We start from the raw sequence: 17,050 nt of genomic DNA, 5'->3' as shown, positions 1-17,050 counted from the left end.
ATATGCGCTATTTTGATTTAACTTTCCACTTGCTACCATGCATGCATTGAATGTGAATTAAGGTGCAGTTGTGTTATTGAGCCCTAATGCGTTCTATGTACTTTTTTCAGGATGTGGAGCCAGTAAAATGCACCATCAATATCACAGAGGTCAATGTTTCTTCGCAAACAGTCTACGTGCAGTGGAGTAGTTCAGGCAGTACCTGTAACTTTAGCTTGACATGCAGTTCAAGGAATTTTTGGGAGACCACGTGTAGTCCCATACAGAAGACAAATGATTCATATGAATGCACACAGACTGGACTTGAGGCAGGGACACTGTATGAAATAAGCATTGTATCTCAGCAGGATGGAGAGACAAAGAATCTTACTTTGCTAACAGGTATGAAGTATGTATGACAGGTGCATGGCTGTTGTATGACTCATTCTGTCTCCAAACTTGGAGGTATACAATTGCAAAATTGGGAATGTCATCGATGTATCAGAGATATGTTTTAATTTGTTATCTAGTCATTAGTTATATCTGACTCTTGTGTCCAGTTCTAGAAACCTCACCGCCAAGAAATAACTGGCACACTTAGATCAGATTAAGGAGATGAGAGCAGAAATTATGTATAGAAGTGCATGAAAGGTCCCAGCAAGCCTTGGTAGGAGAGTATTTTCCAAAGTAAAATACATTCAAGAACAAGGGAAACAGTTTGAAACTGGAAGTGGTGGCGTTGCTCAAACAGAATGTTAATAAACATTACTAAAAATGTTTAAATGAATGGAATAAACTTGCAGCAGATACAGAAAATTCAGGAGCAACACATCAAAGCTTGCTTGAGAAAAATAGAACATGTATTGTGAGCATAAATGAGCAAAGTGGGTAGACAAGAGATATCAATTGGCCTTACAGAGTACAAACATTTTTGTACTATTTATATATAGTAAATATAATACATTATATCTGAATACATTAAACATCTATCATGAGATAAAATGTATAGTATTTAAATTAATTTTATTGAATTTGAAAGTCTTGTCTAGGGAGCTACATTGACAGGTGGCAATACAGGTATCTCATATAACAGGAACCCAGCTTACAAAAGGTGCCAGACTTTACTATATTCATTTGGTTACTCTTAGCTGAAATGATCAGACATAATACAGCATGTAGATACCAATATAAAGATTAATCTGCCTAGTGACAGAAGTATTATATTTAACATATTATTCTTATATACTCCTATTCAACAGGTGTATGATGTTTGGGCATAATCAGCTAGAGAACCTGTGAAAGAGAGCCCAATACTTTATGGGAAAATAATCTTTACATATGTGCGATCGAAAAGCTTTCAAATCCAGCATTTGAATATATTTCTAAAATAGATAAAAGGCTTTTTGTCAAGTTCATTGAAAGCATAATTTGTAGTTAAGAAAGTGAATTTGCATATGTGGTTATTAGAAAACCACAATATTGACTATCTTATTTTAAATGAATAGCTGGCTATAAACAAGATGGATCTCTATATCATATGGGATGTAATTTGGTGCAATAAAATGCTAATATTCAACTGAATGAACAGGATGAAAGTTGTTTGATAGGTGGCCATGTATCTGGAAACAATGTTTGGTTCCTGTTGAATGATAACAAGTAAGGATTATTTGGATCTATATTAGTGATGTGTACGTTACCTTATCTTATGGTTACTAATTGGCTTTGATTAAAGTATATAAGTTCACCTGTTTGCATTAGTCTTAATGTAATCTTAAGAGGCTCATGAGCAACTGTAAATGTGTCATGGATCATTAGTTCTGCTGAAAGGGACTGACGATGATGCTGCAGCCTGTTATCGGAACACAGGTGTATTATTATTTCACATATACCTGAATTTTTACCAAAAATGAGAGAAGTGTTCAGTCTGAGTGATTGAAGTCTGTTAAAGTTTATCTGTATTAGGGAATATCTACAGATTGCTATTGTTGATTTAGAATACAATAAATATCTCCTTGGTTGAAAGGTCTTTCTAGAGAAACATCACTTTCTGCATTTTAAAATCAGCACATGTTTGAAAGTAATTTCTTAAAGAAAAAGATGCCTATAAGATGTTTTGCATGGTAAGGTTTTCTACCATATTTCATGACCACTAGGGATCAGGTTCTGTTGAACTAAATGGGTGGTATTTCGTTTTACATAAGCCAAGTGAGTATTAGAGCACCCCTAATGTCCTTTGCAAAAACACTGAAAGCAAAAATAAGCTAAAAACAGATTTTAAAATACTTTTAAACAGGTATATTGCATTCCACTCAAAAATTATGTTGCCAAATTAAAATCATTATGTTGCACACCATAAGATACTGATATAACTTCTGATACTTGAGATACAACTTCTGACTGAAATAATTTGCTTATAATACAGAAACACACTGTTGTTGCCGTTTGACAAATGGGTTGTTAAAGACTGACACCTCTTTGCAACCTCTTGTTTCCATGGCCACAGAAGTTAGGCTTTAGCATCTGTAAAATAGCAGCCACAGTGTGTTTCTGTGTTTAAGCAGAGGGTTTCAAATAGAGGTTATATTTCGAGTATAAAAAAAAATCAGACATTTTAATAAGTTACAGTAAACAATGCAATAATTTAAATTTAGGCAACATTATTTTTTAGGTGAATTACCCATTACGTTTACCCCGATACTTCCTTATGGCAGCTCCTGTGCTTGGGCAGGGACGATCTCCTCCTCAGGAACATTAAAGGGGCGCCGGACCCCTCAGATTAGAGGATCATGTGGGCGCAGATAGACAAGAGTTTCTTGTTTATCTAATCTCACCTATTGTACTCAAAACTACATTTTCAGTGTTGGATGCAATAGTCTAGCCTCCTTCTAGTATTAAACTGGATTGTAGCGCTTGGCAGTGATCAGCCCAGGATATACTTAAAATTGCCCTATAAAACACATAATAATGATATTAACATTTGAACTTGTTTTGAAATCCTTTTGGAGAATTGTGTAAATTTATACATTATCTCTTAAAAAATATTGGATAGTGTAATTGCAGACAGTCTGAAAGAGTACAGTGATGCTGATAAATAAAGCAGCCAAGTTACCAGCATTAACTAGAACTATTAGGTGACTGCTGAAAAAAAGTGTTATCCTTGTGCAATACTAGAAATTTGCTCACACAGTTCTTGAGGACTCGTGCACACAGGAATACAGCCTGCAATGATTCTCTGCAGAATGCAGATGAGACAGGTGTTTGAAAAGGATTAATTGATCCTTATGATGATCATAAGAGCCATTCACATGGACACTTAATGCAATTTAAAAAAATTAACTTGCGATTCTCATAGGGATTGATGATGTCTTTTTAAAATTTAATTTGTGCTCCACTGTCTTCCATTTGAACACAATGCAGTTTAGACAGAGGAACAACATGGGCTGAAATCCAAGTAAAAAAACAATCAATCTCCTTATTTTAGACATTTTCAACCAATAAACTAATTAATACTCAAGAAAAAAGTGTTCATTTCAAGATATTTGCACATATATATATATATATATATATATATATATATCTTATTAAAATTATCATATTAGCCATAAATTAGTCATTAGTTATATTACCTAAGCCATGATTATCACCTAATAATCTCATCTAAGCAATGGTTATTACCCTCTATTTTGGCTTCACAAAGGCCATTTACAGCAAGGAGCCCTATTATATGCACGGTGCACAATGTGTTTACAGTTCATACCCTAATGTTGATACATTTTTTCCATTGCACACCGCATGCTACACCTCATCTATCCATGTACATTATAGAACAAGGATGAACATTCTGGTCAAAGCACTGCATAGCTCCACATTTTCACTCTTTCTTCTTTATACTGAATTTTTCTTTTAATGAACTGCTTTTATGACTCTCATTAAGGTTTTCATTTCACTCTGTAAATAGTGGATAAGTGGCTAGTTTTAATTGAAGTCTTTAATTTAGATAGGTGCCCATGGCTAAATCATATTTTTGGGAACAGCAAAGTATACCAGCACAGAGATCCATCCCATTTAAGGACACATGTGAGCCCATTATTATTATTGTTGAAGCCAGTACATGCTGCAGAGAAACTGAGGGGGCAACATGACAGCAGCACAAAACCTCTTACGTTATGTCACCTCTGTGATCATGAACCTACATCCTTAAGTCAGCTGCAGTATTTTATATTTATATTTTATATTTCTGCAGTATTTTATATTTTGCAGTCATGTATCTATCTTAGTAACACAGGGGCGCACGGAGGATTTTTCGGAGGGGGGGTTTCCTCCGCCCCCAAAAAAAATAATTCCTAGAGACCTGACGCGCATGCGCGGCAGCTCCGTTTTGGCTGCACTGTAGTATACAGCAGCCGCGGCGCTTTCAAAGAAGCGTCCGCGGCGGTGCTGTATACAATACAGCACCACCGCGGACGCTTCTCAGACAGCGCCGCGGCTGCTGTATACTACAGTGCCGATATGTAGGGCACTTTTTAGCGGAGGGGGGGTTTCTGGAGACCCATAAACCCCCCCTGCGTGTGCCTCTGTAATACATGCATTATTGTTCTGAAGAGCAACTGTTAATGTCTAAATTTACCCCATGGTTTCAAATGTTCCTAACTTCCCTGGTCCTCGCTAGCAAAGCAGACCTTACAAATTTTGTCTGCACTTGTTCAGCCATCTCATAAATGTCACACATACCAGATATGTATAATCAAGCACAAATCATGGGAAAGAGATCTTAGTATGTACCCTTTGCAATGTGCAAAAAATGTTCCCAGCTATCAAACATTTTAGGTTCTGAAAGGTACTTTTACCATTCTGTAGGTTTAAGAACAAAAGGTCTGGTCTGCTTCTTTATGTTATGTTTATGTTATTCTTTATATTATTTTCACATATATGTGGATGTTGTTTTACATAATTAACTTGTATAGTAGGTATAGTGCCACTTTTATAGCAATTCATTTTATTTTAAATATTGCAAAAAGCTGGTGTAAAAAAGTGTAACACTGCTAAAGTGTGAAAATAAAATAGTTTACTTGCTATACCATAAGCTCTAATTTAGCCCATCCTCCTCTTGTGTCCCTTGTCCCCCTGTCTCCTCTTATACATGTGCCCTAATATCCCACAATCTACTTTTTATTTATATCCCATGTGCAGTATTGTGCTCCATCCCTTAAACTTTTTTTCTATCTATTCTGTGCATTACCCCTGTATCGTTGTATGTTCTACTGGTCATGCTATATTTTGTCATGCCAATCACATCAGAATATATTTGTCATATTGTATTATGTCATCCCACTTGTTATGTTTACCCCTCTAGTCTTGCCTACTGTATTGTGCATCATATAAAGAGCAATAATAAAAAATACATGGAAATATATTTAACATGTGTTCAGCATGTTTCCAGTGAGTTTTGTGTTTAAAGATCTGATATTCACTTTTGTAGATTTAATATCTAGTATTTTACAATATTCCACTTTTGTGGAGGCACAGTAGATATACACATATATCTCAAGCATAATAATCCAACATCATGCAGTTGACAACCAGTTTTTATTAACTGCTTAAGTGCAAACTGGTATTGTGAACATTTATGTCAATCAACATTTGCACAGTGTCTTCAGGTGCAATACTAGAAATCATTTTCCAAAGGAAAGAATCGGTGATCATTCTTCCCCAATCAGTCTGTCTGTGTGTATGTACTGTCTGTGTTAAGATACCGTGCCAATTTCTCTTACACCACTAAGTCTGAAGGTGCTCTGATGCGTAATGTAAAATATTTAATAAGAATGGTTTACTGAGCATAAAATATGCAGATACAGAGCGCATTTCATTAAGTGCAAATGTGCCTCATTGTCCTCCTCACACATACATAGGTGCATGTCTTATTTCCCGGGTGCACCTGCAGGATTTTCATGGTGGATAACATAAAAACGTCTAATCAAAATCTTTCTTGATTAAAACTTTTCAATTTATCTTTTAAAGTACTTCTTTTACATGTATTTATACATTTGAATGTGCTTATTATATAGGAATTTATGTGCCTATAAATACAGTTTCCTAATTCTAGTGCACTTGGTTGGTACAAAAAGTGGAAAATTGTTAACTAAAGTAGAGGGCAACTCCTGATCTCCGGCACCTCCAAGGCACACGTAAAAAGCAAATTGTATAGCGATATAGCGGTAAGCAAAAAGGTCTTTCATCCCCCACTAAACCAGAAATCTCCTTTATATGCACATTCTCCGCACATGATTCCATTCATGCAGCTAATTTAAACATCTTGTTTCACTACAATGTATTCTTGCATGTGTGTTTAATCCTAGACACATGGCTGTGTCTAACCTGCGTTTAGCTAAGAAGACCCCAATCTGCCAATTGTTGCACCCCTGCTGATGCTTCCATTTCTGTGCACATTTTGCTGTACTGAAAAACAGGTGCAAAAATGGCATGTTTATTGCAAGGCTGATTTTTGCACATTGGTAAGTGTTTATGGGCAGCACGGTGGCGTAGTGGTTAGCACTTCTGCCTTACAGCACTTGGGTCATGAGTTCAATTCCCGACCATGGCCTTATCTGTGTGGAGTTTGTATGTTCTCCCTGTGTTTGCATGGGTTTCCTCCGGGTGCTCCGGTTTTCTCCCACACTCCAAAAACATACTGGTAGGTTAATTGGCTGCTAACAAATTAACCATAGTTTGTGTGTGTGGGTGTGTATTAAGGAATTTAACTGTAAGCCCCAATGGAGCAGGGACTGATGTGAGTGAGTTCTCTCTACAGTGCTGCGGAATTAGTGACGCTATATAAATAAATGGTGATGATGATGATTGGTATCTGACATTTAGTGTCTGCACTGCAGCAGGTGTATAACGGTGAAAGGAACATAATGGAGAATATACAAGAGATGTAATCCGCAATAGCAGTATAGATCAGGCCTGTCCAACCTGCGACCCTCCAGATGTTGTGAAACTACAAGCCCCGGCATGCTTTGCTGGTAGACAACCAGTTGATAGCTGGAAGGGCATGCTGGGACTTGTAGTTTCACAACATCTGGAGGGCCGCAGGTTGGACAGGCCTGGTATAGATAGATGAGAGTATGTGGCATATAATACAAAACACAAGATAGATTCATCATGAACCTTTATCTGTAAGTGAGATGTCAAATTCATTTAATAATGGTTTATTTGCTGTAGTTTTCTGATTGAACTGAAGTTGGGCTGTAACCTTTCTGTATGGTGATACATAACTTGTATAATATTGCATTGATGGCTGCTGGCCAGCAAAGATTTTTTCTAACAATGTAAATGGCTTAAGTGTTTGTTTCCAGACAGGACTCTTTTCAGCCCAGGCACTTCCCAAGTTCATTGTCTCTTTGTTCTAGCGGATGTTAAAGGGACTAAGTGTTTGTTTTCTGGGCCAGATAGATTAGATAAAGTCTGAATTTTTAAACTATACCTTCTAGGCACGCAAACCGTTTTATGTCTCACTGTGTGCTTCAACTCCAGAGACAGAATGTTCAAAGTACTAAGGCTTTGGAATTTGTGTTTTAGGAAACAGAGAACATTTCTCTTGAGCCATCTGTTCAGCTGAGAATATTTCTCAGTTTTTTATCAAAATCCCTGTAAGGAAACTTGATGGAGCCCTGACTTCTTATGTAATAATCACCACATCAGTGCTCCTCAAGTGCACCTGTCGCCTAAACAAATGGAAGGCAGACATTTTGTTGTCAGGGGCTATATTTCCAATTAAAGCAATTCCTCCTAAATATTGCCCATTCACTGTCTCAGTAAGTCACTGAATAGTAGTAAATTGATAGGTCGCATTCTCATGAATATTGGTTCGGTCTACATAATGGCTTCTCCATTGTGTGTAGGCAACATTTATAGATTAGTAAAATTTTAAGACCCAGTCCATGGACTATTTACCTCAGTCCACATTTGTTCAGCAGCTTTTGCATGTGAAAAGTAGAAAAGCAATCTGTGTGGAAACACATAGGGCCTCATTTATAGAGGAGCGTAACTGGCAATTTGTTGCGTATAATGCACATAATTAATCAGCGCATTCCCAGAAACGGACCTTACGCCACAGAGCGCGTTGACTTACAATTTATCTTCGAGCGCAAAGGACACAACAGCTTACAAGTCAGGGAGAGAACGGAGTGGGCAAGGGGCAGATACACAGTAAGGGCATGCCAAGCTTGATCGCACGCAGCAGCATCCGATTCAAGTTCTGGGCGTCTCTGAGGTACTTGTTTTTCAGCCGTATCTCTTGCTCCAACTACAGGTCTAGTCTAAATGCTGATTACTAGTGATGACGGCTGAGTATTCATGCTAGAATATATGTTTGCAGTCAGGAGCAACTGTAAATAAGTTTTTTACATACAGTAGACATTAATTACACTTTACTAAATGTTTTTCTTGGGAAGAAAATTAAATATATATTTTTTTTAATGTTTTGTCATTAATGACTGTATTTTTATCAGATAACATTAATTAAATAGTTTATTTTCTCTACTTTATTTTGTGAGTTTCTAATGCTCATATGTATTGGACGTATCATGCAGTGTCCTGTCTGGTAGAGCAGAGCAGACCTACGCCCCGGTATTAATCACTAATATCCTCATATTCATGCCTTGTCGAATATGGACGTTCATATACCCGTTTCATGTGTGTTTTTAAAAAAATGCAAATTATGTTCATTTTGAATGCTTTAATGAATCAGACCCATAGTATATAGCAGTTCAACAAGAAAGCTAATCCCTGCCACTGTCGATCTAAGTCAGGGTTTCCCAAATCCAGTCCTCATGGCCCTCTGACAGTGCAGGTTTTCCAGGTCACCAGTGACATAATCAGGACCACCTGTGGATCAGTCAGTAATAAATACACCTGTGCTCATGTTTCCCATATCTCCTCATCCATAGGAGATATGGAAAAAATGCACTGTTATAGGGGGCCATGAGGACTGGGATTGGGAAACCATGGTCTAAGAGGTATAAATAGTGAATGAGAAAAGTAATGTTCTTCTCTGGAAACACAGTCAACTGAATAGTTAATTGATGTTCTACATCTATAAATTATTACAAGTCTTCTTTAGTTCTAGTGAAATTACATTTCCAAAATATTGACACCTAGGAAGATTTACTGTTGATAACAACACAGCATTATTATATTTTTCATTGTAATGAGAGTCACAGAATCTAGTTGTTTTTTTAATGTACTGAGGTCTGTTTGTCTCTTCCTTGTTCCTTTCTCAGTTATGAGCTGTTTAATTGTATCCTATATTCCAATTTAGTCACTGGATATTTACACAGTTACTGCCCAGCATACGCAAAGCAACTGTAAAGCCCATTTGCTTCAACTCTAATGTAAATATATTGCTAGTTGTTATCTGTTGTATACTTAGTTCCGAACTTAATCAGGTCAGGTAGGTTAACCGCTCCCAGTTCCATGTTAGTTGTGCATTACATTACAATTCCCCAAGATCATCATAATATCAATAGTAATGTAGGTCCCCAGCAAAAAAGCCAGTTCTATGGACAATGCCAGAGTTCAATTTGCTGATAGAAAGCCAAAGTATTCTTACTCCCTGTGAGTCAGATCAGTCAGTGTATTTTATTATGTTTATTTTATTTGTTACAGTACTGTTGTTGTTGGCTTGTGTGCAGTTCTCATACGTGTACTTCTCCTCATCCATAGAGAGTGGTATCAGGTAACAATACGAGTCCCAGGAGAGGAATCCACACCAATGTGCTACACTGAGGGGTAATTAATAAAGAGGGGGAGACACTTTGATCTTTAGTTTTAACTTTGTATTATTTGCTTTTCCAACTTTCCGGGTCTGAGGACTTTTGTGGCGCTTTACCAATAAACAGTGATGATGAGATGATAATAATAAGTACAGATTAATACAAATAAAGGGCAGATTTAATAAAGTTAAATTATAGAATGAAATGTGCATGATAAAGAAATCTTATGGTAGAACAGGGGCAGGCTGGGCTGGGGAGTAGGGGGGCATCTGGTCAGGGCTGGTACCATAGTGGGCTAACTTTTTCACTATAAAATAGGCTGTTGAGTCAAATCTTGCCCCCGAGCTAAAGTATGCCAGTCCTTCCCTGAGGTAGAACCATATGTGCTAATTAAATTAATTTTGCAAGTTTTGTTTCTTTATTGTAGACCCTCTTCCACCTTCTCAAATTGAAGTAAGAAGGAACACCGTTACATCCACAAGTTTCCAGGTTTCCTGGACACCATCTTCTGGATGGGTAGATCAATATGAACTGAAATTACTTAATACCAATAACAAAAGTGTCCAAGACATTGAGATCTTTGGAAATAACCCAAGAAAAGAAGCTATGTTTACTAACCTGTATCCTGGCACAAAATATGCTATTACCATCAGAGCTACTTCTGGTAGCAAGAGTACTCAAGCAATCTCCATTAACGGAGCCACAGGTAAGATGGTAAATATGTCATGATGTTCTCTTTTATCTAAGGAACACAGTGAATAAGTAAATTAACTATAAACACCTATGTATCTAGGTATGTATGTATATATGTATGTATGATAATGGAAGCTGTAACAGCAGCCTTAACGTGATTTTCTCAGTGTGCTTGAAGGCTGTCTTTGCGATCAAGAATATATTTTTGTGTTAGCAATATGTTATTGAAAATGACCAGACCAAGCCTCCCAAATCATTCAAAATGCCACCCTGTCCTCTGTACATCAGCAATTGGTGTACACTTTTTCATCAACTGAATCAATTCAATTTGACCAGTATAAAACAATTGTTTTAAAGGATTTCCTCCATTATGCCAAACCCAAAGCATTTTATGAGTAGTGATTGCACTGTATTATATGTGTAATGGAATTGGCATATGATCATATTACTTACAATCGGACCATTACTTACAATTTGGTCATTCAGTGATCATTTATCCAGAGACAACAAACTCAATGTGTTTGTTCTAGTTGATGAAAATAGAGATAGTGTCTGATTAATGACTTTAAGTTAGTGTGAAATATAGGGTGTGATAATTACTTCTCTATTGTCTATTTTATCAACATAATATTTATTTGAAAGGTTATTGTCATCCTATATTTTATCAACGACTATTTTGTTAGTTTCATTGTTTAGCTATTTTTTTTTGTGTTCTCACGTGAAAAGTATGGTTGTGATTCTGATAAAATATCGGGATATATATATATATATAGTATAATTTTGTAGCAGTAGATGGACATTTCTGTTATCAGAATTGTGTTAGATCAGGGACTGTACCCGAGTCTTCCAAGATTTAATCTATATCTTTCATAAGTTTATTGTTATTGTTACACAGTTATGGTCTAAGTAACCTATCTCTCTATTTTTTAGTCCCAATGCCTGTGAAGAGCATTGACGTTCTTAGTAAATCAGACAGCATTCGTGTATCATGGATGCCAGGTTCTGGGAATATAGAACATTACAAACTGTTGTTATTGGACCAAGAAAGGACAGTTAATGAAGTCATCCTGGATAAACAAATTACTACCTACACTTTTACTGGACTTCTCCTAGGACATGTCTATAATGTCACAGTCATCACTGAGGCAGCAGGCTTGCAAAACTTGAACTCTAAATTAGTAAGAACAGGTAATAACTAACTGATAAACTGGATTGGTCACTTAATAATACCTTACTTTGTTTATAGGATTTAATCAACTCAATTTCCACTCTGCTTTATTTTTTGACACGTGGTTTACTTCTGTGGTATCGACGTCTGGTACAACATGAATTGGTTCTTACCATCTCTGTGTTAAGATTCTGGTTCACTTCTCCTTAAAAACACACACAAAATGTACACAGCAGTTACAGTCATGTAATTTAGGTATGTTTTAGTAACTGTACAAAGGCAAACATCCTATAGGGAAACCAAGTACCCTACCAAAATGTTAGCTTTTTAAAGCATTGCTAAGGTCTAATTGCTTTTAGCCTATATTTTGTAAATAGATTTATAGAATTAAACATGGAGTCATATAAATATTGTTTATTTATATAAACTATCCAAAAAATAACATGTACTGTGTGTCCATGTTGAGATGTTTTTCTTTTATTATCATGGTATGCTTTTAATGGTAGGCTATTTCTTCAATCTCTATATCAAAAAAATAGTACTTGCAATCAGCCTTCTATATATATATATCACTTATATAGTGTGTTTCTCTCATGGGACTAACCACTCTTTATAGTTTACATGCAATTATATAACATCCACTGAGTAGATAGATTACTGTATAAAGATTTAGCCAGGTAAGTTATGGTTCTGGAATAGAACACCTTCACCCTTAGACTGGAGAGGTAAGGAGGTTCCAGAGCGTTGGTCCAGTGTGGCAAAAGGCTTGAGCTCTATTGGAAAATCATATGGCTGCTATGAATCACTGTATCATACTTAGCAAATCAGCCTATTAGTTCTGCGGCAGTAATAAAAAGTAACGTTGGATAATAGTGTACACAAAGTTTTTTACTTTCTCTTAGCATTTATGATACATTCAAAGCAGGCTCTCAAAACTTCCCTGCAGCATAGTGTACAGATCACTCAATAAACAAGTAAAACCCTATTTTACCAAGTGTTAACGTCTCAGAACGCTACAGTCAACAATGAAATGGACACGATGCAAAGTGAGGCACATGCTTGTCAGAAAGTGTAAGTGTACATTCACTTATGTAATATTAAGACTCCTGTCTACAAGGCCTTAAGTACAAAGCACATATCTATCTTTTGTACAGATTTCATTTCCCAACTGCAGCTAATGTACATTCAGACACTGTTCTGAAAAATGACTTAATCTGCAACCAACATGCATTTATAGAAATCCTCTTGCTCAGCCAAACCAGAGCACTTCAATGGCTGAATGGTGATTTGTTTAAAAAGTAATTACTACTACAAAATTTTTTGGCCAGGGAATGGTACTGTGCAGGGCACAAAGTATAGCAATCACACTTGTAGCAAGTAACATTACTTACTTTTATGCATATGTTACCATGAATTCATAAGCTGTAATAAACAAGGGAATATGTTCACTGCATGTTATTTCAGTGATTTTAATTGCACATTCTCATATTTCCTCCATTTCCACAAATATCCAGATTTTCAATTAATTGTGGGGTTTATTTAAGTCACCACGTTGTAACTATAAAGAGAGAGCATTTCATTTTACCCATATTGTGCTACTTTGTTATTAATTTTGAATTGTATTTGACCTAATCATTAAGATTTCTTGTGTTGTCTTCATTTTTTAGCTCCTGGTGAAGTGTCTGATTTATCTGTGGTCAATGATGGAAGTTCTGCTACATTAAAGGTTCGCTGGAAACCACCTAGAGGGAAACTTGATTCCTATAATATGACTTTATCTGAGCGAGGAGTAATAAAATATGGCAGAACTCTGAATTCTGCCTCCACAGAGGTCACCTTTAATGAACTAACTCCAGGACGTCTGTATCAGGTTACTGTCACATCCATTGCTGGGGACTTAAGCACCGACAAGATGGCAACTGGCAGGACTGGTATGTATTGGATCACTTGTGTCATTTTTGCTTGGGGACATGAAAGAGCCAGAGAAATAATGTACTCACCATAAGCTGTTGTGTGCTTACATTCATTCCTGGACATATGAACATTTTGTGCTAGCAGAGAGTTATTGCTGATTTCACTTATTAAACTGATTACTTACTGATGATATTGCAATAAAATAAAATAAAATGAATTGTTGTTTTATAGCTAACTCTGCATAACATATCATGCACATATCAAATAGCATATTTTTTGTAATGAACCTTAAACGTTTCATATGTTTTATTCATACATCTTTACACTAAACGCAAAATAATATATATAAAACAATAACAATGTTTAAACTTTTTAATCTGTCCTTGATATCTATATGCTGTAGTAATTCCAACCTATAACATGTGTACTATAAGGCATTACACATTGAACGCCACTTGGAGTCCCACAAGTTAAAAATGCAAGTTATAATTTTTACATTTGTAATTATGGTTCTTTTCGCTTTCTATTCTAGTCCCAGGCAGGGTTTCAGACCTGAAGATGAAAAGCAACGGCCTAAAATCTCTCCGAGTAAGCTGGATGCCACCTGCTGGTGACTGGGAAAAATATCACATTGCGCTCTTCAACATGTCTGTCGTTTTGTTGAACAGAACTTTAGAAAGTCACCATAAAGAGTTCATTATTCAAGATCTGGGGCTTATACCGGGAAGACAGTACGAAGTTGCCGTTGTTGTGGACAGTGGTGGTTTAAAAAATGAAGCTTATTGCAAAGGCAGAACAGGTCAGCTGATACATTTTATCAATAAATATCACACACACAAACACACACACACACACACACACACAAATCTCTACTCTTTCTGTCTCCCTCGTTAAGTCTCACATGAAAAAGAATTTAAAAAGTTCTTGCAACTACAACTAATTCAAACAGTGGATCTCATATTTTGATGCAAACTGGATGCACAGCGTTTGGTTGTGAATTGGTGCATTTTACAGGTTCTCCCAGCACACACCAAGATCACACCTTTTCTCCATTCTTGGGAGAAGGTTTAGTCTTGGGCTTTAATTTCTACTTTGTAAAAAAAATATTTTTTAAATATTCCCCAATGAAATAAAAAGCTTTACTTAAAGAATGAAGCATTTTTTCCTAAGATGGCAATATAGTAAACAGGCTTCCCTTCTCTTTTTTCTGTTCCCATTATAGAAAGGAATGGATCAGCAAAACTTTAAAAATGCCAGTTTCCACTCAGCAAATTTGTTCTGAATGTACAAACTGGTGTTATTCATAGGGAAACCAAATTGGATAGATTATCTATGGTTAGTACATGTTAGTAGATGTGGTACTGGTACTTTGCATTGTGGCCATTTACTGAGTAAAATACTCAATAAAGTTACTTCAATTGAAAATATATTGTGGAACAATTAAGGCTGGGTTTTTTTAAGTGTCCCTTTGCTCTGTATTGGAAAAGATGACATTTTATATTTTATTTATGCATCTACTGTGTGTGTTGAGTTTATTCATGTCTCATTTATGTTTATCTTGAGATTTAATATATATGAATTTTAAGGATTAAAAACGCAAATGTTTTTATGAATGAATGTTCCTTTTTTTGACACAGCTCCTCAGGCCGTCTCTCAGCTCCGTCTAAAGCATGCCAATGAATCCTCATTCACCGTCACGTGGGTTACGCCACTTACAGAATGGGACAGTTATGTGGTGTCACTTGCAGACAGGGATCTTACACTCATCAACAAAGTTCTTGCTAGGGAAGCCAAAGAGTATACTTTTATCGAACTGGTGCCTGGGAGAAAGTACACAGCCAAAGTTACCAGCATCAGTGGGGATCTTAGCAGTTGGACTTCTGTGGAAGGAAAGACAGGTGAGAGCAATGAATATAACATCATGACGTACAGCATTCCCGAAGGGTGTGATACACATGGTCCCTGCTTCATGTGAGGACATTAATTTAAGTAATATGTCATAAGTAAAGTAGTAGGATGTTAGATCATTATTTACAGCAAAAACAATGAGATGGTGCGTAAATATGAGGATACAGCTATACACATAAGAGGTAAACAACGCAAAAATAATTCTAAAGCCACATATTAAGATAAACATTCATCCTGTTAGATATAAAACATGTATAGTAATAATAAAACTCCAGAGATGGAAATAGAGTAAGTGATGTAGTTAATCTGCTGATGGTATATTGAGTCATTGACTGACACAGGTAATGATTGGATAGTATCTCCATCATCATGTCCACACAATCCTGTTAGCCCATTTCAACTTATACATGTATAAATTATCAAGGAAAAGCAAGAAAAAAAAGGAAGGGTGGATGCAAAACTCCAGGGATTTAAGCTGAGAGTAACGGGAAGGAAAAGGCTGATAACACTAATAAATACACTCCCTCTTTGTGAGAGATACTCAAGAGAACCATGGGTCAGTCTGTACTATTATATGTAACATAACAATAGAGCAATATCAAATATCACTGTCCAGGGTACAGAGTGACAGAAGTATATATTGTACATCTGAAATGACTGTATGTAGTTATATTTCTGCTGAGTAGAATTTGTTTTTTTGAAAAGCAATTGAATAAAAAACACCATACTTGTTTACATCTCTTACCTTCTATACAGTTCCATCCCAGGTTATTAACCTAAACGTAACCAATCTGGGTGCAACAACCAGCCTGTACACTGACTGGACGAGAGGTCGGGGTGATGTGGATTCTTATCAAGTCCTGCTAATACATGAAAACATTGTTATAAAGAATGAGAGTGTGTCCAGTGACACCAATAAATACCAGTTCCACTCCTTGAAGCCCGGAGGACTGTACTCTGTGGTAGTGACCACTATCAGTGGGGGCATTTCATCTAGACAGGCCCTGGCTGAGGGCCGGACAGGTAAGATAATGTTTAGAAGACATTAATGTAAATAAAGAGCTTGGGATGCATTATATTTGATATAGTAAGTAATTGCTCATGAAAAATGCAGAATGAGTTGGATGGCTTTAAGAATTTCATTCATCTCCCTTTTCAACAAATTGAAAAATATTTACATAAAAATATAATTTATGTCAGAAATTTGAGTACAATATTAACAGATATGACACAAGTTTATTTTGCTACCAATAGAAAAGCTAAGCAGAGGGGTCCACCAACAATTTTGTAAGCGCTTCTAGGTGGCAGACCAGAGAGCTGTAGTATTATGAATCATCATCATCACCATTTATTTATATAGCGCCACTAATTCCGCAGCGCTGTACAGAGAACTCATTCACATCAGTCCATGCCCCATTGGGGCTTACAGTCTAAATTCCCTAACACATACACACAGAGACAGACAGACAGACACACAGACTAGGGTCAATTTGATAGCAGCCAATTAACCTACTAGTATGTTTTTGGAGTGTGGGAGGAAACCGGAGCACCCGGAGGAAACCCACGGAAACACGGGGAGAACATACAAACTCCTCACAGATAAGGCCATGGTCGG

At 36.5% G+C, this 17,050-nt stretch overlaps 1 protein-coding gene across 2 annotated transcripts in view; it reads left to right on the top strand.

Moving 5' to 3' along the window:
* Positions 1-17,050, top strand: part of PTPRB (protein tyrosine phosphatase receptor type B) — a 97,818-nt gene that overhangs the window by 39,065 nt on the left and 41,703 nt on the right. For both annotated transcript variants that reach the window (XM_075209523.1, XM_075209524.1), the window contains 7 exons: positions 111-381; positions 10,180-10,458; positions 11,376-11,633; positions 13,281-13,544; positions 14,060-14,326; positions 15,165-15,425; positions 16,192-16,458. In XM_075209523.1, the coding sequence (XP_075065624.1) occupies positions 111-381; positions 10,180-10,458; positions 11,376-11,633; positions 13,281-13,544; positions 14,060-14,326; positions 15,165-15,425; positions 16,192-16,458 (1,867 nt within the window). The remainder of the gene's footprint in view (positions 1-110; positions 382-10,179; positions 10,459-11,375; positions 11,634-13,280; positions 13,545-14,059; positions 14,327-15,164; positions 15,426-16,191; positions 16,459-17,050) is intronic.

The sequence above is a fragment of the Mixophyes fleayi genome, chromosome 4 (genome assembly GCF_038048845.1).
Source record: "Mixophyes fleayi isolate aMixFle1 chromosome 4, aMixFle1.hap1, whole genome shotgun sequence".
NCBI lineage: Eukaryota > Metazoa > Chordata > Amphibia > Anura > Limnodynastidae > Mixophyes > Mixophyes fleayi.
Note: the sequence above shows the minus strand (reverse complement) of the source record. Positions and strands in the feature narration are given on the sequence as shown.